The 20,839-nt window shown below is 39.4% G+C and overlaps 1 protein-coding gene across 1 annotated transcript; it reads left to right on the top strand.

The window, feature by feature from the left end:
• Nucleotides 1-1,933, top strand: Gk2 (glycerol kinase 2). The gene has a single exon (XM_005388216.2). The coding sequence runs from the start codon at nt 98-100 to the stop codon at nt 1,757-1,759; it is 1,662 nt and encodes a 553-aa protein (XP_005388273.1). The 5' UTR covers nt 1-97; the 3' UTR covers nt 1,760-1,933.
• The last annotated feature ends 18,906 nt before the right edge of the window (nt 1,934-20,839 follow it).

Raw genomic sequence — 20,839 nt, 5'->3', positions numbered from 1 at the left:
GGGGACAAAGGGCCCCAGAGCGCCTGCGTCAACAAGGGCGGCCGGGCCTGCACCCGGCGCGCTGTCACCCGGGAAACCTAGTACAGAGGAAGGCTTCATGGCCGCTGCGAAGACGGCAGCGGTGGGTCCCTTAGTGGGGGCGGTGGTGCAGGGCACCAACTCCACTCGCTTTCTGGTTTTCAAAGCAAAAACAGCAGAACTACTCAGTTACCATCAAGTGGAACTAACACAAGAGTTCCCAAGAGAAGGATGGGTGGAACAGGACCCGAAGGAAATTCTTCAATCTGTCTACGAGTGCATGGCGAGAACGTGTGAGAAACTTGACCAAATGAACATTGACACAGCCAACATAAAAGCTATAGGTATCAGCAGCCAGAGGGAAACCACTGTCCTCTGGGACAGGTTAACCGGAGAGCCTCTCTACAATGCTGTGGTTTGGCTTGATCTAAGAACCCAGTCCACCGTTGATATTCTTAGCAAAAAAATTCCTGGAAACAGCAACTTCGTCAAGTCTAAGACTGGCCTTCCGCTTAGCACTTACTTCAGTGCTGTAAAACTTCGCTGGTTGCTTGACAATGTGAGAAAAGTCCAGAAAGCTGTGGAAGAAGGTCGAGCTCTGTTTGGTACCATTGATTCTTGGCTTATCTGGAGTATGACAGGCGGAGCCAACGGAGGTGTCCATGGGACGGACGTAACAAATGCAAGTAGGACAATGCTTTTCAACATCCATTCTTTGGAATGGGATAAAGAGCTCTGCAACTTTTTTGAAATTCCCATGAATATTCTTCCAAATGTCTGGAGTTGTTCTGAGATCTACGGCCTAATGAAAGGCGGGGCTTTGGAAGGCGTCCCGATATCCGGGTGTTTGGGAGACCAGTCTGCAGCATTAGTAGGACAAATGTGCTTCCAGGAGGGACAAGCCAAAAACACATACGGAACAGGCTGCTTCTTACTGTGTAATACAGGTCAGAAGTGTATATTTTCTGAACATGGCCTTCTGACCACAGTGGCTTACAAATTAGGCAAAGACAAGCCAGTGTATTATGCACTGGAAGGTTCGGTAGCTATAGCTGGTGCTGTTATTCGTTGGCTAAAAGACAACCTTGGTATTATACAAACCTCAGAAGAAATTGAAAAACTTGCCAAAGAAGTAGGTACTTCTTATGGCTGCTACTTTGTTCCAGCTTTTTCAGGGCTGTATGCTCCTTATTGGGAGCCCAGTGCAAGAGGAATAATATGTGGTCTCACTCAGTTTACCAATAAGTGTCATATTGCTTTTGCTGCATTAGAAGCTGTTTGTTTCCAAACCCGAGAGATTTTGGATGCCATGAACCGTGACTGTGGAATTCCACTCCGTCATTTACAGGTAGATGGAAACATGACCAACAACAAAATTCTTATGCAACTGCAAGCAGATATTCTGCATATTCCAGTAATAAGGTCTTCTTTGCCTGAAACAACAGCCTTGGGAGCTGCCATGGCTGCAGGAGCTGCCGAAGGAATAGGTGTTTGCAGTTTTAAGCCCGAGGAGTTGTCAGCAATCAGGATGGAACGGATTGAACCGCAGATCCAGGCCACAGAAAGTGAGATCCGTTTTTCTACATGGAAGAAAGCTGTGATGAAGACGATGGGTTGGGTTTCAACTCAGTCTCCTGAAAATGGTGAACTTACTATCTTCTCTAGTATGCCCTTGGGCTTTTTCATAGTGAGTAGCTTGATAATATTCATTGGAGCAAGATACATCTCAGGCTTGCCCTAATAATTCCAGCCATGAATTTGAGCTTTTTACATAATAAAAGAATCCAGGAATTCTTTCAATATGATAATACTACTATAAACTCTGGTTTCATTGATAGAACATTTACTGCATGATCCATGAGAATCTTACAAGTAGACCTGTGGCTTGAAATAAAGAAAACACAGTATAAAAACACTGTGGAAACATTTTGTGTATTTCTTAATAAAGATAGTGAAGCTGACGCAACATTCGCCCCACTCCTTGGAAACTTTCACTACACATACTTTACCACGTTGAAACAAAAATTTAGTTACCTGGGCTAATACAGAGCCATAACTAATCTGCTAAATGGAAGGACATTTTATTATAGTTGCTTTTAGTATCCCTTCATCTTTTCTGTGTTGTAGGGAGATGACCTTAAATGCTTATTGGAAACATTTCTTAAATTTTTAACAGAAATTTTTCTCACAGCATGCTTTCCTAAAACTGGTCAAACTGAACTTGTTTTAGACATTTCATATAGTCTCCCTAATTATACAGTATTGGTGTAGAAAGCTTATAGGGATAAAGACATTTTCTCCTTTCCTTTTCACTTTTTATGTATTTTACTCAGTATGTATAACAGACATGACTACATCATATAGTGTAGCCCATGACTGTACATTGTAGCCAGTAGGTTATAACAGGAAAGTTCTAACTGAACTACTATAGACATAAGTATTGTAGGTTAAATAGTTCTATACATTTTGGGGCCATATATACATATATGTGTATATATATATATTCTACTGAGAAACATTTTCTTCAAAAGATAGCATTTAAATATTAACTATATGTTTCTGTTTGTTTTTGTTTTTGGTTTTTCTCTGGTTCCGGGAACCGAACTCACGACCTTGCGCTTGCCAGGCAGGCGCTTTGCCGCTGAGCTAAATCCCCAGCCCTTAACTATATGTTTCAATCCCCAGAACCAAGAAAAAGATGCATACTATTAAATTCAAAAATGACAAAGTTATTAGTAAGTCAGATAAATATGTTAGAACTATAAAACTGCTAAATGAGTCCTAGAGAATGTATAAAATAGAAGAAACAAACAATGAATAGGAAAATGGGAAAAAAAAGCAAGAAAACATGACTGGGGATATAGTTCAGTGGCACAAGTGCCTGCCTGGTAAGCACAAGGTCCTGAGTTTGATTTCTGGTATGAAAAAACAGAAAGAAAGAGAGAAAGAGAGAGAAAGAAAGAAAGAGGAGAGAAAGAAAGAAGGAAAGAAAGAAAGAGAGAGAGAAAAAAGTAGGAATATGTACTTAAGCCTAACATTCCCAAAGAGTATGTTAAATGTAAATGGTCTAAGTGTGCCAATTAAAAAGCAAGATTATCAGATTTTTAAAAAAACAAATTTATTTTTGCAACCCAGAATTATGCATATACATATATATATATATATATATATATATATATATATATAAAATTTGGGGGCTGGGGATATAGCTCAGTGGCACAATACCTGCCTGTTAAGTGCAAAGTCCTGAGTTTGATTCCCAGTACCCCCCAAAAAGACTGTGTGAAAGAAAAGAAGAAAAGATATACTGTGCCAAAATCAAAATAAATTTGTAGTGTTTATAGTAATATCAAAAAGTAAATATCAGAACAAAAGATATAAGCAGTAGCAACTTTGTGATAAGGGAGTATATTCAACATGTTGAAGTCCTAAAGACACACTTAAATGACAGTTTCAAAATATATAAAGCAAAATCTGATAGAATTAAAAGAAAAAGTATAAACAGCTATTACAGCAAGAGATTGATAGATGTAGATTAAGTATTTAGTAAGTGAAGAAGATTTGAACAATACTGCAACAGCTGGGCTACCCCTCAGTTTTATGGCATTAATAGGCATCCGGGAAAATTGGGAGTTAAAATGTAAACCTATCTTCAAGGCTGTGAAATTAAGGGAACACACTTGGAGACAGGACGTGAAGTCAGCTCAGCCTTCAAAGACTGTGTAGTCAGCAGAGATACTAAGTAGGGAGGGCTAAGCCAAACAGGTTCTTTGAAACCAAATCCTGGCAGGGGAGTGATCTGCCTTGCTTCAAAACCCACTTAGAAACTTCCCCAGATGATAAAGGACAAATTCCAGGTGGCAAGAGACAAATGCGTTTGTAGGACAGTGTAGTGGATTGACAACCGGTGGTCAACTTATAACCCCCAGCTGAACTGAGTAAGCATGGTGCTGGGTGTGGGAGGCCCACCTGAGGACTGTTGCCAGCAGCATAAGAGGCAGAACTGGAGAAGAAGAGAGGCTGTTGGGAGCTGAGAAAAGGCTGTTGGGAGCTGGTAGAAGCAGTAAGGAGCGATCGGTTTTCTTGGAGGAGCTTCTCATGCTGGCTTTCCTGATGAACTTGGCTCCAAGTAGTTCGGGACCTTGTTAGCACTGAGAATAGTTTCAGTACATTTTGGGGAGCTCTGGTCCTCACACTGAGCATCGCTTCCTTACTCCAAAGGGGAAGATGGTGCACTGCAGTCTCCTGGAGAAGCTTGTCACGTTGGCTTTCCTGATGGGAACTCAGCTGACTTCACCACTGGAGGAGCTTCGAACCTCACTGTTGCTGAGGATGGCTATGGTACCTTCCAGGGGAGCTCTGGTTCTTACTTTGAGTGTTGTTTCCTGGCTCCAGTGCAGATCCCTCAGCCTGCTAGCACAGATCCTTCATCCCGCTGGCACAGACTTCCTAGATTCCACCACTGACCTTTGGGTCTTCCCAGTGCAGATCCGTGAAACAGGCCTGCATGAAATGTTGTTGTGGGCTCTGGGCCTCCAGTTGAATTCATGGGAGGCATTGTTATGGGCTCTAGGCATTCAGCTGGACTCATGCAGGACATTATCATGGGATCCAGGCCCTCAGCTGCATTCCTGGTCTATAGTGTGTGAACAGATTTCCTGCACTGCTTTGTATATCATTTTTGGGTGACTATTATAAATAATCTTATAAACTATGTGTCCTGTATTATATTGTTCCCCTTGCAAATATCCCCCAAACCAACACAGACAGTTACTAATGTAACCTCTAGTTATTTTACTTTATTAGTGTAGTAAAGATCAAACCCCAGGGTGGAGACTTAACATAGTAATGAGGCACGCATCACATGAAAAGGCGTGATGAAGAGTGCAGGCAGCTAACGCTGCACCTCCATGCACAGAGACATCAAGACCATGGGTTTCTGCCTACTGCAGATGCCACAAATGTTGTGCACCTTTGTCCTATGGGTTAGCCTGGGGTTCCTGTCTCCATGCCTTTCCACTTGTTCCAGAACAGAAGAACATAAGCCTGGTTCCTGTGCTTGAGGTTACATTCTTCTCCCTTTTTCTTTTCTGGGACACAGTACATTTTTATTAAATATATACTGTTTGTGACACAAAATTGGAAAATGAATTTGGAGGAGGAAAACTCTGAAAGCCAGGCTGAGTGCATTCACCAGTGGGAGTAGGACCAAGGGAGGAAGTGGTCAAAACTGGTCATAGTGAAAGCAGGATGCGGTGGAGGTAATAAGAGCCCAAGCCTCTGGGCAGGCGGATGGGCAGACCACAGCTCCCACTCCGGGCAGCCAGGGTGTGGAACAAATTCCCAGCTTTGCCTCTGCTTCCTGGAGAACTGCTGCATGGGTCAGCAGCAATGCTGATGACAGCCTCCACCTCGCCCCGGCCTCTGCCCAGAGTCTTGTGTGGCCACACCACTAGCCTTGGCAGTGTGCTTCATTCCCAGCACCTACCCAGACAGCTGCCGCTCCTCATTCACAGGCGAGGAGACTGAGGCACACAGAGCTTGAGGCACCTGGCCCAGATCTGGACCTGTGGAGCATGGCCCAGACGCAAGCCCCACACCACCCCAGACGGCGGAAAGCACAGGTGAGAACGGGCGAGCAGGCAGCCGAGTGCAGAGATGCGCAGGAGCTCCCTGCGGCACGCCTCGGGGAGCCCTGAGTCATGAGTGGCCGTGGGTGCTGGTGTGTGGGATGCAGCGCTTGACCTCTACAGCCTGGAGAGACACTCATCGCCCAGCCTGGCAGCACTCCCTTGTACTCCAAAGCTGTTGTTTGAAAGAAATGTAAATTTCATATTTTAACTTTTTAAAAAACACTCACGTGAGGCTGGATGTTGTGGTGCACAGCAGGAATCCCAGCACTCGGCAGGCTGAGGTAGGAGGATTGGTGCAAATTCGAGGCCAGCCTGGGCTACAAAATGAGTTCAAGGCCAGCCTGAACTGCATAGTGAACCCTGTCTCAAAAAGACAAAAAACAAAAGCAAAACAAAGTACTTAGGCTAAATTTCAACAATTTGGACACCTCTGTTTCCAAACCTCAATATTGGCCTCTGTTCTCATTAATTTCGTGTTACTGATACTAAAAATGCAAACCTAAAAAAGTATTAGAAAAGAAAAAAGAGCCCAAGCCTCAAAAATTCAAAAACAGAAACTGAGGAGGAATCAAAAGTACAGATCCTGAAGATAGATAGATAGATAGATAGATAGATAGACAGACAGACAGATAGATAATAGATAGATTTCATTCTTCTGATGGAACACACAAGAACCAACAGTGTCAGTAGTACTACTTGACCTAATTGACATTCATAGCACATATTCAAGTGCATGTGAAACACTTACAATCACAGACCATACTCAGGGCATAAACCAAATCTCAATACATTTCTAAAAAGATTTTATACAAAATATGCTTTCTGAGTATAAGGTACTATTAGTCAGCAAAGGAAAGCTATCTGGAAAATCTCCAAATATTTGGAAACTAAATAAGAAACTTTAAATAATCCCTCAGCTAAAGAGATAAAGAGAAATAGAAATAATTTAGAGTTGAGTGAAAATGAAAATGCAATATTTCAAATTTTTAAATTTTATGGAAAAAGGTAAAACAAAATTTCATAACAAAATAATTTGTAGGCTACTTTTAAAAGCAATAGGTAGGGAAAATTTTATAGAAGTAAAGGACTATATTAGAAGACTAAAAGACTGAGGCAATGTTAGGATAAGGTAAGTTATCCATTAAGCATCTGTAGTTGTGCTCTCTCCCTCTTTTTCTCTTTCTCTCTCTCTCTTAATCTCTCTCTCTCCCTCCCTCTCTTCCTCCCTCTCTGCCTCTCTCTCTCCTTCTCTCTAGCAAAAGCAGCTTCCAAGTCCCTTACAGCCTCTGAAGAAAACACAAGCCATGATTTTAAAGTGCAGCAGGTTACAGGCCAAGGAGTCAGTGTGTCCTTTGTCTCCGTGAAGAATCAGGTGGGCTCTGGCAGTGAGGCAAATGGGTGAACCAGCCACAGGAGGGGAAAAGTGGCATGGTGCATGCAGTGCAAGCCTCTGTTCTTGGGGTGACTTGAGAGGGGATAAGAGAGGACCTCACTTCTCAGCAACCTCACCTTTCCTCCCCCTCCCACCCAACAGCACTACACAATGGATTGGAAGAGTTCACTGAGTTTATCTGGGAAAAACAAAAGGGGTCAGAAGTTTCACTGGCATGTACATGTGTGCATACACACATGCACACACACACACACACACACACACACACACACACACACACCAAGCAAAGTCCCCAGAGGTTGTCCCAGGTTTCAGACTCAAGTACAGATTTCCAGGCCTATGGAAGCCCAAGCTACATAGAAGGGATCTGGGTGAGGAGGAGTCCAGGGGCCCACCCTGCCCTGCAGGCCTTGGCACCTCTTCCCTTCTCCCTCCCTGATCCCAGCATGCTACCCATCCCTGCTTAGCTCTCTTCTGCTCCCCGATCCCCAGGAGCAGTTCCCAGCTCACCTGGTCACCTAGCACTGCACATCCCCATGTGGCGCCCTCCTCCTCATGCTGGTTCTGGCTCAACAGGATTATGCATGTTCTCATAAGAGTGTACATCTGGAAAGGACCAGGAAAGAGTAAAACAGGTGGGGTGGAAGCAGGCTGGGAGGAGAAACCGCCCCAGAGGACAGCCAGAAACAATGGCAGAAGCACCCGCCTTCTCCATGATGGGGACCAGGCTGAAGGGAGCGGAGCTGGGGGGCTGCATACAGGATCTCTGTCATATCCTCAAAAGGCTGGGACCCTGCTGGGGCAGGGGATGGAGAATTGGTGGCCCAGGAGCCATGCTGAGGGCTTGAGGAGGAGAAGTGCCACCCACGACAAAGGAGCAGTCTGAGGGGCCTGGCAAGGTAGAGGCATCCCCATTAGTACTAGAAGTGATTATGAAGTCTCGGGGTTTGGACCTGATTGGTTGTAGGGTCAGGGTTAGGTATGGGATAGATTATGGTCATGGACAGAGAGCTGAGCAAGAACAAAACTGGGAGGAGTCAGGAAGAGTGTGAGGAAGTTGTAGCTGTGGTGAGGGTTGAAGTCTGCACTGGGGCCAGGGTGAGGTCACAACTCTAGGTTGGAATGGATTGGGTTCAACGTTGATGCTCAAGTTTAGTGACTATACACACTGAGGGGCCGGATTGGGAAGGGAATCGGTGTTGAGATTAGAGTTAGGGGTAAAAAAAAAAAAAAAGGATAATAAATCAATGTAATTGAAGAAATTAAATCAGGCATGGTGGCACATGTTCAACCTCAGGTGAGGCAACTTACTGAATTAGCAAAACCGTACCTCAAAAATAAAAGGGGGGCACTGGGAATGCATCTCAGTATGAAGGCTCTGGATTCAATTCATACCCCCCAAAATAAATTTCAAATATTTAACCATATTAACAAACTATGAAGGAAAAATGCATGAGAGTTAACTATATAGTAACTAGACAGCCTAAAATTAAGAATAACCACACCTGATACTGGTAAAGCTATAGAAGTCTGTATCACTCATATATTTCCCATGCAATATAAAATCATACAAACATTTTAGAAAACAGATTGACAGTTGCTTATGAAAATAAGTGCATTTTTCTTATTATAATAGCTATTACCAAAGAGAAATGAAAATATATGCCTATACAAAGACTTGTCATGAAACTTACTATTTCCCAAAACTGGTCCCATCTCAAATGTGTATTGATAGCTGAATATCTAAACTATGGTATATCCATGTCTTGGTTACTTTTCTCTCACTGCTGAGACAAAATACCTGATGCCCAGAATTAAGGAAGGAAAGGTTTATTTAGCTCACAGTTGGTTGGGGTTTCAGTCCATACTCAGCTGGCTCCAAGACATGTGGCAGAGGGCAAGAGTTTATGGTGGCAGAACATAGCAAGAGCAACAAGAGCAAAAGGGAGGAGCAGTGGCAAGCAATCTCTTTCCCTCCCTTACACTGTATGCAAACTATCCACTCTGAGGGCAGGAGTAGCACTCAGATCCATAATTCCAGCACTGGACCATGGATCAATCATAAACTCTAGAAGCCCACCCCATGACTGCATGAGTCTTTGGGGGGACATCCAGACACAAACCATAACAATCCATTTAATGGAATATTAGTCAACAACAAAAAGAAATGAATTATTGTTATTCACTATAACATAGATAAATTTCAAAATAATTAAGTTGAGTGAAATATGCCAGAGTATATAAATAGAGTATCAGCCTGTTCATATGTATCTCAGAAAATACAAACTATTATGTAGTCACAGAAAGTAGGTACATAACTGTTTGTGAATTGGGGCCTGAGCATGGCAAGTGGGCAGAAGAGGGTAGGAGATATGATTATATAAGAATGCAAAGAAAATTGGGGGGGATGATTATATTCTTGTATTAATTACAATGATGGTTTCAAGGATAAATATATAGGTCAAAGTCAAATTGGGCTATACTATACCATTTATGTGAAGTTTATTAAATGTTGATTTCACCTCAAAAACTGTTTTTAGCCAGACATGGTGGCATACGCCTATAATCCCAGCACTAGGGAGGCTGAGGCAAGAGGATCACCATGGGTTCAAGACCAGCCTGGGCTACACAGTGAATTCAAAGCTATCTTGACCTACATAGTGAGACCCTGTCTTCAAAACAAAACAAAACAAAACAAAAATAAAAAACCATATTTTAAAACAATTGTCTCCCAACTCTGAACGAATATAACCAAAATTCGCTTAAGCACCTTAGTCTCTTCTGTTCTTCACTGGTGCAGAGGAGTCAGGGTATGCCAGTCCCTCCTACCTCCAGCAGGTCTCTGAGCTGCACTTGAAGCCAATTGCATGATTAGGCTGGAGCAGTACATGAGAATGTCTACTATCATTGAAAACAAATTAACTTCCCATTTCATTTATCTGGTTGTAATTCTCAGACTGGGAGCTATTGCAAATGACCTTATAAAGAGTCACAAACAAAGATCTCATTAGAAAAATCAGGCTTAAAGTCCTCAGACTGACAATCTCTTTCCTTCCATATATACGCTGATTATCAGCTTTCCTGTCCTTAAATCTTTGCCTTTGTTAAGTCTTCCTTTCATAATTTAGCTCATGATATTGGTAAATTACAGTACTTTGCCTATGGCTGTAAAAGCCGTTGTATATTCTGTATATTCTATTATAAAACTACTAGCCCTATAAACTACCTTATATTCTATTATAAAACTACTAGCTTCTGTATATTCTATTATAAAACTACCTAATTCTGTATATTCTATTATAAAACTACCTAATTAATAATTTCCCTATACTGCCACGAAGCAGAACTCCATGGCTAAATTACGATGATGGGGTCTCATTGCACGCACGTTATGAAACCCACAAGTCATCATTTAACGTCAGGCATGTGTGTGAGTGAGAAAGAGTGAGCTAAACACTACCCATGAGAAGGAAAAGAATTTGATTCCAGTGCTATTTTCTAAGGATTCCCTTTGTGAATTAAAATAAATAAACTGGGGCAAGGAGTAGAAAAGGAAAGGAAACAGGAGGACAGAGGGGAGAGACAGAGAAGTGAAATAAAGGTCAGAAAGAGAAGAGAATGTCAAAGAACAACTGGTGTATCATTAAATCCAACTAAAGACAACCTGTGCAAATGTGGTGTAGAAGCTTCACTAAACAGCTACGTAATTTCTAGTTTAGCTTTAGGAATGGCGACGCATGCGCTGAACTTAGCTGGATAAGCATCTCCTCCCATCCTCAAGCCACTCAGAGTCTTAAGTTATTGTCTGTTTGTGTTTGCTTCCTGGCACTTACATTATCTTATTCATGTAAGTACCCATAATCTCCCAGGGAAGCCGCTGTTTTGCTCACAGTAAGCCTCGGTGTATGCGTCTAAATGTTACATTAAACAATCCCCATTTAGGTGGAACATTACGTATGAACTCTATGAGACTATTAGATAAGGAAAATTTGTTTTTGTGCCTTTAAAAAAAAAAAAAAAACGAACTAATAAGCTCCCCTAGGGTAATCTTCTAGCAAAGTCTAGGCTTTACATATAATATCATCTCCATCGCTCACTTAGTTTAACCTCCCATTGAAACGTGTGCTCCATAGTTTACTCTGATTGTTGCAATCAAAACAAAATGGATAAACTTAATACATTTAATACTTAAATATCTCCATAGTCCCATCAACAACATTTATAGCCAATTCATTTGAGCCTTGAAGAAATTGCATGTGAACCTTGTTCTCTATGTGTTTAGCATACATTATACTTCATTATGGTACAACCCTCAATCAACTGATTTATTTTAAAAAAGAAAAGCAAAGAAGGCCTTGACCCTCAGTGGGGAAAAATAAAATAGAGGCTGATAAGACTGTGTTAATCATCTTAAAGTGTCTAAAATTTAGTTAGTTGTAAACAATTCACAAATGTACCTTCTATTCGGTTTTTAGAGTATGTTTTTAAGCAGCGTAGCAAATGTAAGTTTAGCCAGAAGTAGTAAGGAGACACTACATGTTTATACTAGCAACTTCACAAGAAACCCAGGCAAAAACAAGGACAGACATGTTCCAGTGAGTAACTGCTTGGTCCAGCTTTTTCTCTGCACTCAAGTAGGCAAACTGGCTAACTATACTTACCTGTTTCCACTTTGCTTTGTTTTAACAATGGGACCAGAGTGCATGAGCAGAAACCTCCTGAAGGAAGCTTGCTGTTCTCTCTCTGTCAGCCTCTCTGTCTCTTTCTCTGTCTCTCTCTCTCTGTCTCTCTCTTTCTCTGTCTCTCTCTCTCTGTCTCTGTCTCTTTCTGTCTCTGTCTCTCTCCATCTGTCTCTGTCTCTGTCTGTCTCTGTCTCTCTCCCTCTGTCTCTCTGTCACTCTCCCTCTGTCTCTCTGTCTCTGTCTCTCCCTCTCCCTCACTTTCTCCCTCTTCCTCCCTCCCTCCCTCCCTCTCTCTCACTACAAGATAAAGCTTACCTCTCGACTCCAGCATATTTCACTGAATGAACTGATCATTTCTCAACTCTTATTTCAAGTAGCACATATTACCCACCATTCCCTCTGTCTCACAATTAAGAACTCTGAGAAAAATAACAAGAAAGTCACTTCCCCAGTCCAAAAAAGACAACAGCTTTAGAATTGAGAAGAAGATTCATCTGGGGAATGTGATTACTTTTCTGGAATTCAATATTTAAAAAACAGTGCACCCAAGACTACTTTCATAATGTCAGAAAAGGCTGGAGTTGGACAGGGCTGGAGAAATGATTCCATCTGACATCTTCTAACATAAAAACTTAGGAGTGAGGGAGGTACCTGAGTGGCAGAGAACTTGCCTAGCACATACAAGGCCCTGAGTTTGAGCCCCATTACAGCAAAAAGTAAAAATAAAAATAGTGAATAATTTGAATTATTTAATATTTTTCATAAATACCTGTTGGGAGAGAAATTTTAAAATTAGTTTTAGATTTTAATGTTCCTTTAGCTTCACTAAATTGACAGCACTTCTCTTATACTTTACCTCAAACAATGCTGTTACACTTTTTTACAAGATGAAAGTAAAGGTAATAAGAGTTTGTTAGTGAACTTTCTTATGAAACTTATAATTATGTCTTGAAGTCAATGTATAATTTGGCACATACTCCTATACTTATACACAGATGTAATTTTTATTTCCAGAATCTGAAAAATTCTAAACTATAATGAAAGCATTCTGTATTCACTAATGATTTTCTAATTTTAAAACAAAACCTTCACCACTAGATATACCATGCTTTCCTAGATTTGAAGCTTGCTACGCACCCCATGGCACTGAGATACATTCAAATTCATTAGGGATGAGCTGCAGACTTTCCCCTCCTCCTCCTTCTCCTTCTCCTCCTCCTACCCTCCTTTATCCTCTTTGTCTTTTCCCTTTTCCTAAAAAAAATTCATTGAGTCATATCATATGGTACTTATCACTCACATTCACAAGCATCAAAAGGGCGGCAATCTGCTTAATACCCAGCAGATGAACATGCACTCAAAAGTGGCATTGGCAGTGGGCACACACTGCCCACTGGGCACCAAGCAGCGATGTGCTAGAGATCTGGCTTGTTGCTCCGTGGAGAAGAATGACATTCATTACAGTAGTATCAAAAACAAATTATGTTCCAAATGTTTGCTGAAATAAGTACTTGGACAATCATTTGTCTGTCTTTCTTTCATCCTTTCACATCCTCTCCCCTTCAGCTCTGGTCAAAGGTCAGCACTTTGCGTGTTTGCTTGCACGCTCTCTCTCGGATGAGTTTCTGTGAGTCTCTGCACTTTGTCCTTCTTACAGCTGCCCCAAGGATATGACAAGAATTATGCTATCCCTCCATGGGTAAAAGACCCATGTTAAAAACCTATGGTAAAAAGGACCATGGGTAAAAGATACATAAATTCTTTTACACAATACTTTCTATAGCATCTGATGTTGCCTCGTTTTTGTCATGCAATTGATAGCTATCATTGGAGAGCTGGCAGACTTACTTCACATTTCCCAAGTGTCAAAGACTGTCACAAAAAGATAACATAAAAATTAGGAAGATAAAATAAATCTAAAGCATGCCTGATGAATTTTAGGTCGAAATTAAAAATAATTTACATCAGGCCCCTTAGCTTAAAGGTTGAGACACTGGGGTGCCAAGATCATGGTCCCAGTTCTCTGGGCTGGTTTGTGCCTAGCAGTGGTGCAATTAGAAATCAAGAGAACTTTCTTCTCTACCACACTGACAACTTTTCTTTGAAGATTTCAATTCCAATTTTAAGGATAAAATAGTGTTGCTTTTCTTCTAGCTCACATTTACAGATACTTAGAAATGCAACATTTGCCTCAGGCCTGGGGAAAGAAGTTATGTAAGAACAGAATTTACAGGCTCTTCATGTTTGTTTCCCTCATCCGAACTGTTTTAGCGCAGGCATCATTATGGTGCTCAGGCATCATCTCCTCCATGGTATAATACAGTAACCTAACTTATTATCCTGTTGCTTCTCACTAATTTATCATCTACACTTCCACATGGTTCTCCCCCTCCCTTTCCCAAATTAAATTTTGCCCAGCATCCCAGATCTGGCACTGAAAGTTTACCCCAGGCACACTTGCACCCTCTCAGAGAGCCCCTGGTCTTCTTGTCTCCAGCAGAGCCTTGTAGGTCTTTCAGCAGCCAGAACTGCTCAGAAAGGACGCCCTCAACTCAAGCTCATTCTATCACAGTCCCTCTGACCAATGTTAAGGATGTCTTTTTCCTACATGCTGTGCATTAGCCCTGTGTTCCTACATGTTGTGTGTTAGCCTCTATCCTTTCGATGTTACCAGACCCATTCTTAGTAACTCCAGATCTAGATGGTCGAGGTGATTGTTTGGGAGCTGGTGTCCTCTCCAGGGACTACAGTATGTTTTTCTACCCACTGCTTGTGCCTACTGTTTTTCTGCATTTTCCTCTTGGTGTCACCAAGCCTGGCCATGGCAGAATCTTACTGTACTCAACATCCTTGAATTATAATGATCTTCAACCTGTTCTCAAGTCTTTCACCCACTGTCACTACCACTGATCCAGCCCCCTTGCCCCAGGAAACCTGGCCCTCAGATGAAACTATAAGATACCTGATCTTCCCCCAGGGATACTCGGGTCCATGTCTGAGGGTCTCTTGATCCCCAACTGCAGCTCAGTCTTCATGAAGGCTGGCAATAAAAAGAGAAATTCTGCACATTTTCTAGACAGCCAAAACTAGACAGAAAGAATTCTGTGGAGTTTTCCCTTCCAGGTATTTAAGAGACTATTGTTCTTTCATCTTAAAAAGTCAGTTATCCTCATTACTTGGAGTTGATTGAGTGACCAATTTTTGGCAAGAAATAAATATCTGAGAAGTTTGAACATTAATCTGTCTCAAAAATATGTTACTGTGTTATAATTTTTCATAATTCTTCTAAATATCAAGTTATCTCTGTTTTTAACAATTCTGTGCACTGTTTTTCACTGATTCTTTTTTCCAACCCTACTGCACCATTTTAAAGATAACTAGAACGATGTTAGTTAATCAGATTTCTTTGCTTAAAAAAGTAGTCCTGATTTCCAGCCCACCTGGTAATGGTGGTAAACAGTAGGTAAAAACCTACCATTTACTACAAAATCAAGATTTCATTGTTTTGAGTCTCTCTCTTCTGATTGTCTTGATGCCTGGTTTATCACAGAGTAGTCAATTTACCTTTGAGCTTCCTGCTCCAGTCCTTTATTTCTCATTGATTACAGCAGAAGTTTCAGAAGAAAGAGGATTCATCCTCATACTAGCAGTCTCTCATAAAGATCAAATTTCCAAACTTGATTTGGTTAATTACTCAGCTTATCAACAAATCAATCCATAATATTCATTATGTCTCTATGCTAGGTACTGTGCCAGATATAAAGATGGAAGTTACATGGTGCCTACCAACCAAGAATTTATGATCTAGTAGGTCAATAATTCATATATAATATATATATTCACATATATATATACTTGAAGAAAGACAGTGTTGGGACAGTATTGGAAATGTACTATATGTAGTGCATGCATGAATGGATGAACCTGAAAATGAGTGGGTCACAATACAGTAAGTTATACAGGAGGGAAAAGGCACATATCTAAAATTGGAAGGAAAGTATCATGATGGCAGCAGGTGTAATCTAAGATGGATAGGACATGATAGTAACAATAGCATTAGACAAGTTCTAGAATTGTTAAGTCCATCAGTTTAAATAGAGCATATAATGTTGGAAAGAAGAGGGAAATAAAATGTTAGAACCAAGCTTTGAAGAATCTTGAATATCACACCAAAAACAGAGATCCTTTTATCCCCTGTAGGGAATAGAGCATTATGAAAGGTCTAGACTGAGACAAGTAACATGACGACCATGCTGTTTGTGCCTCCTAGGCTGGAAACTCCATCACTGAAAGACAGCATGAGTGCTAATTCAGAGCAGGAGACTGCTGGCTTTGGTTCTGGATCCAACCATTTGCTGTGACTCTGGCACATTCTTTAACTTCTCAGTGCTTTAGTTTCTTCAGCTTTAAAATGGAGATGATGATGATGACAATGATGACGATGATGATGATAACAATGATGGTAGTGATGATGACAACGATAATGATGGTGACAAGTACACTACTTGAAGGGAGAGTTAATGCATATGAAATGCATAGATCATGTCCTGGAATTAGGTAAGATCAAGTAGGAGTTTGATGAAGAAATGCTAAGTGATTCTGGTTTCTGCCTTTTAAAACTCAACTCTCAGAAAGTCCTTAAAAACAAAGTAATAATCATAAACCATTACAGATTTAATTACATATGTATATTAAAAACATCCCTATACACTAAGATTTTGAGGGCAACATAGGTAATAATTTTATTTATCTTTTTGTGATTAAGAAACGCATAATTGAAAAAAGTGAATAGAGGAGTTCACATAATCAACTTTTTGCTGGACTATGGAAACACATTTTTTATCTTAACACTAGGTTTGGCTATCACCAAATCACATTTGCACATTCATTTATTCACCATATGGTATTTTCAATACTCACTACATTATGATCAAATTTCATGGATACAATACAGAACCATGAGCAATAAAAGAAAAATAGACTAATTGGACTTCATCAAAATTAACTGCTTTTGCTGCATCAAAAGACACTATCAAGAGGGTAGAAATAGCAATGCATAGTATGAAAAAATATTTGAAAATAATGTATTTAATGAGTTGTTAATATCCAGAATATATCCTTTGAAATCTTACCCCTTAGTAACAAAACAAAATTTAAAATGAGTAAAGGACTTTAATAGACATTTCCCAAAGAAGATGCACAAGTAGCCAATGAGCACATGAAAACACGCTCTGTTAGCATCACTAGCCACTAGAGAAATGCAAATCAAAACCACAAAAAGATATCAATAAAATGGCTATTATTTAAAAAAAAAAAAAAAAAGCAAAATACAAAATAAGTGTTGGAGAGGATGTGGAAATACTGCTTTGTTAATGGAAATGTACAGTGATGTGACCTCTGTAGACAATTATAATGGTCACACAACAATGTGAATATACTAAATGACATTGAATTTAACACTCAAAAGTGATTAAAATGATAAATTTCATGTTATACGTATTTTAGCACAATTTTAAAAGCCCTTTCTTTTCTGGTTATCAAATATCCAGAGCTGGCATAAATAACATCTACTATCACATCATAGATACATGTTCTGTGTTACACATAACTTACAGATGAGCATTTTGCTGACAATTTCTAAATATATTATTAACCATTTTCAAAATCCATATATCCTTTGTAGCTAATGTTGCTTTTATAAAAATGTCCTGTTCCCCAAATAGGATTCAGAGTCATGTTTTTTCAATAAAGCTTAAGACAATATTTCCTAACAAGTATGATGCAATTTGCAACCCTGAAAACTCTCAAAGCCAGTAATCTATAGTCCAAGTCGAACTGTCTGACTCCCATGTTATAGCATAAACTAGTTTTATAGACATGAAATGATGACTAATTATGAATAATCAGAAAACAGGTTGAGTGGCCCATAGCAAGATTCTCATGAGTATTCCCCAAAGGAAGTTTTTCATCAGTGGATTTTGCTTGCTAGATCACTAGCTTGCTAGTGATATTTGTCTTCTTTTCTAGGAAAACATATTGTAATATTGAAGAATTTACACTCTGCTGAAACATACTTGCAAAACCTAGTTTGTCTTCAAATATGATACATCATCTATAAAGCAATAGATCAAAAGTTTGACATTTTTGCATAACAAACATGAACTCATATGCATTTTATTATCCAGTATCTTTGGGAACCTAAAGAGAGATTTTTCACAACAGAGTGTTATGCCCTTCTCAATGACCCTTGTCTGTTGCCTTTGTCAGATCTCCTGAAAAAAAAAATGGGCACAATCCCAAGTGTGGCTCTGAAATTGTTTCTCTGTAAAGATCTCCATCTGTTCCTTTCATTGTCTTCCCAGTCAGATCTGACTGGGCTTGGGGTGTCCAAACACATTTCTGTTACTGTCGGTACTACACAGCCAAGAACTCTTTGGACAAGTAAACTGCACTATAAGCTATTGCCTTATGTGTACTCAAAAGAATTGCCCTTGCCTAGATCCAGAACCTTTATTGCTAGAATGAATGTGGAATATTTATCAGAAAAAATGCACTTGGTGTTAGATCTGTTATCAAAATTGTCATTTTATAGATGACTATCAGATAGCAGAAAACAAAACTCATCAAATGTCCAATGAATATGACATTTAAAAATTGACCTTTTTGAAGGTGCTCATATTTCAGAAATGATTATTTTTATGACTGAAATAGTTCATATCTCATATATTTTACTTGATATGTAAGAATAAACAGAATATATAAGCTATATGAAAATCCATGATTCCTATTTATTCCTCTCTGGGGTGTAATTACAAAGACAATCTTTAAAAAGTGTAACAATATCTGTTGAGCTGAAGGGTTTTTTTAAATGGATAAACATAGATATACGTTTTATTGCTTTCACTTCCAAAGATCTTCTGAATAAATGTTGGATCATAAATTGCCTTTGGGTTACTACTTCTTTTTTTTTTTTTTTTTTTGGTACTGGGAATCAAACCTTGAACTTGCCAGCTAGGTGCTGTGCCACTGAGCTATATCTCCAGCACTGGGTTGCTACTTCTTAAGGCAGAAATATTTATAGGAGTATATATTTGATAAACATTTCTATTTTCACAAATAGAAATTTCTATAGGTTTCCAATAAACTAAACTTCAAACAGTGGTATTGTATCAATACATGTTATTAATCACTTGTTGTTTATTAAGTGTCCAGTATATGCCACATATTGTGTCAGACAGTGGTAAGAAGAAAACAAATAAGGTACTTATCTTTTAAAAATGTACAATTTTATAGACAAGTAAATGTCAAAATGTTACAGTTATTTTTCCCAGGCTGAGGATAAAAGCCAAGGTAAAACAATATACTTTTATTAGGGATAAAACCAAAGGTAAGAAAATACTAGGTGTCATTTCCTGAAGGTGCCTCATGCAATGCCACCTTCCCAACCTTTTGGTTTTCATGATTATGGTTTTGCTCTTGCTTGCACGGTGGACAAGGACATGGCTTTAAGGCAAAAACAATGAAGACAAATCACATGTTCCCCCCACCATCACAAGAGCAACACTGAGCCCTGGGGAATCTCGGGATCTACAAAGATGACAAAATGCAATCTCATACCATCACCCTACCCAGAACAAGTAGAGGAGACATCAACATAGAAGAGCATGAAAGTTACACACCTGAAATTTCTGAGACGATAGCAATTGAAGTAAAGAAACAATTCCATCAGGCTATAGAAGAAATCAGATCATAAATAGTCTCATATGTAAAACAAAGAAATGACAACAATAATGAAAGAATTGCTCAACACATCCAACAAAGATATAGAGGAGCATAGAAATATGATAGAAACCTTGAATGGACAATATAGGAAAGAATTAGAATGCATGAAGCAGATTCAAACGGATATCCAGGAAATTAAAAATTCCGTTGAAAGTGGGAAAACCACATGAACAAAACTGGAGATAGACTTTCAGACCTTGAAGACAACATTGCAGCTAATGACCATGAAAGGAAAGATCACTCAAAAATAACAAGGAATAAAAAAATAACAATTCAATAGCGGCAAGATGATGCAAAGAGAAATAATATAAGACTGATAAGTGTCAACAAAACAGCAAGAGTCCACACAAATGACATAAAAAGACTATTTGCAGAAGTAATTGCAAAAAATTTCCCAAGCATGGGAAAGGAATTGGACATACAGAGGAGTGAGGCATATAGAACTCCAATTAGCCATAACCAAAATAAATCTACACCCAGATGTATAATAATAAGATCCCAGAAACTGAGCAAAAGAAATGAATATTAGAAGCTGTTAGAGGAAAAAAACAGATCACCTATAAAGCAAAGCCCATCAGCACCCTTCTCAGCACAAACCATCAAGTGAAGATGAGCTTGGAGTTAAATATTTTAGGTCATGAAAGAAAACAACTTCCAATGCAGATTGGTGTACACTGCAAAATTATCCTACAAAATTAATGGAGAAATAAAATACTTCCACAAGAAAAAACAACTGAAGAAATTCATGACTGGCAAACCAAACCTACAAAGAGTACTGAAAGATATGCTAGACAGAGTTAAAAATGATCATAATTTCAAGAACAACAATAGAATGGAACCAACAAGCAAAGCAAGCAGTTAAACAGAGTGGAAAAGTAGGGAACCAACAGTAGGAAAATAACATGACAAAGATAAGCCAATACATACCAGTTATAACCATCAATATAAATGGCCTCAATTCACCAATCAAAAGAAGCAGACTGATAGAGTAGATCAAGAAACAAAACCCAGTAATATTCTGTATACAAAAAACACATTTAACTCAAAAGGGAATTCATAGACTGAAAGTCAACAGATGTAAAACAATATTCCATGTGACAGGAACCAGAAAGAAGGCTGAGTATAGCTATTCTGTTTGCAGACAATGTGAACATCAAACCAAGAATGATCAAAAGAGATAAAGGTCACTACATACATGTTATGGTAAAATTGCAAGAGGAAGAAATAACAATCATAAATATCTATGCGCCAAATATAGGAGCACCCAACTATATATGACAAATTTTAATAAATATAAAAAATGAAATAAGCAGTATACAATCATAGCAGGG

This window comes from Chinchilla lanigera, unplaced genomic scaffold, assembly GCF_000276665.1.
Source record: "Chinchilla lanigera isolate Chin_1 unplaced genomic scaffold, ChiLan1.0 scaffold00032, whole genome shotgun sequence".
In the NCBI taxonomy this organism is placed as follows: Eukaryota; Metazoa; Chordata; class Mammalia; order Rodentia; family Chinchillidae; genus Chinchilla; species Chinchilla lanigera.
The sequence above is the reverse complement of the archived record's forward strand: the minus strand, read 5'-3'. Positions and strand labels throughout refer to the sequence as shown.

What these genes read in the sequence shown, in the direction of transcription:
- Gk2 (XM_005388216.2), top strand. Translation starts at nt 98, where the DNA reads ATGGCCGCTGCGAAGACGGCAGCGGTGGGTCCCTTAGTGGGGGCGGTG.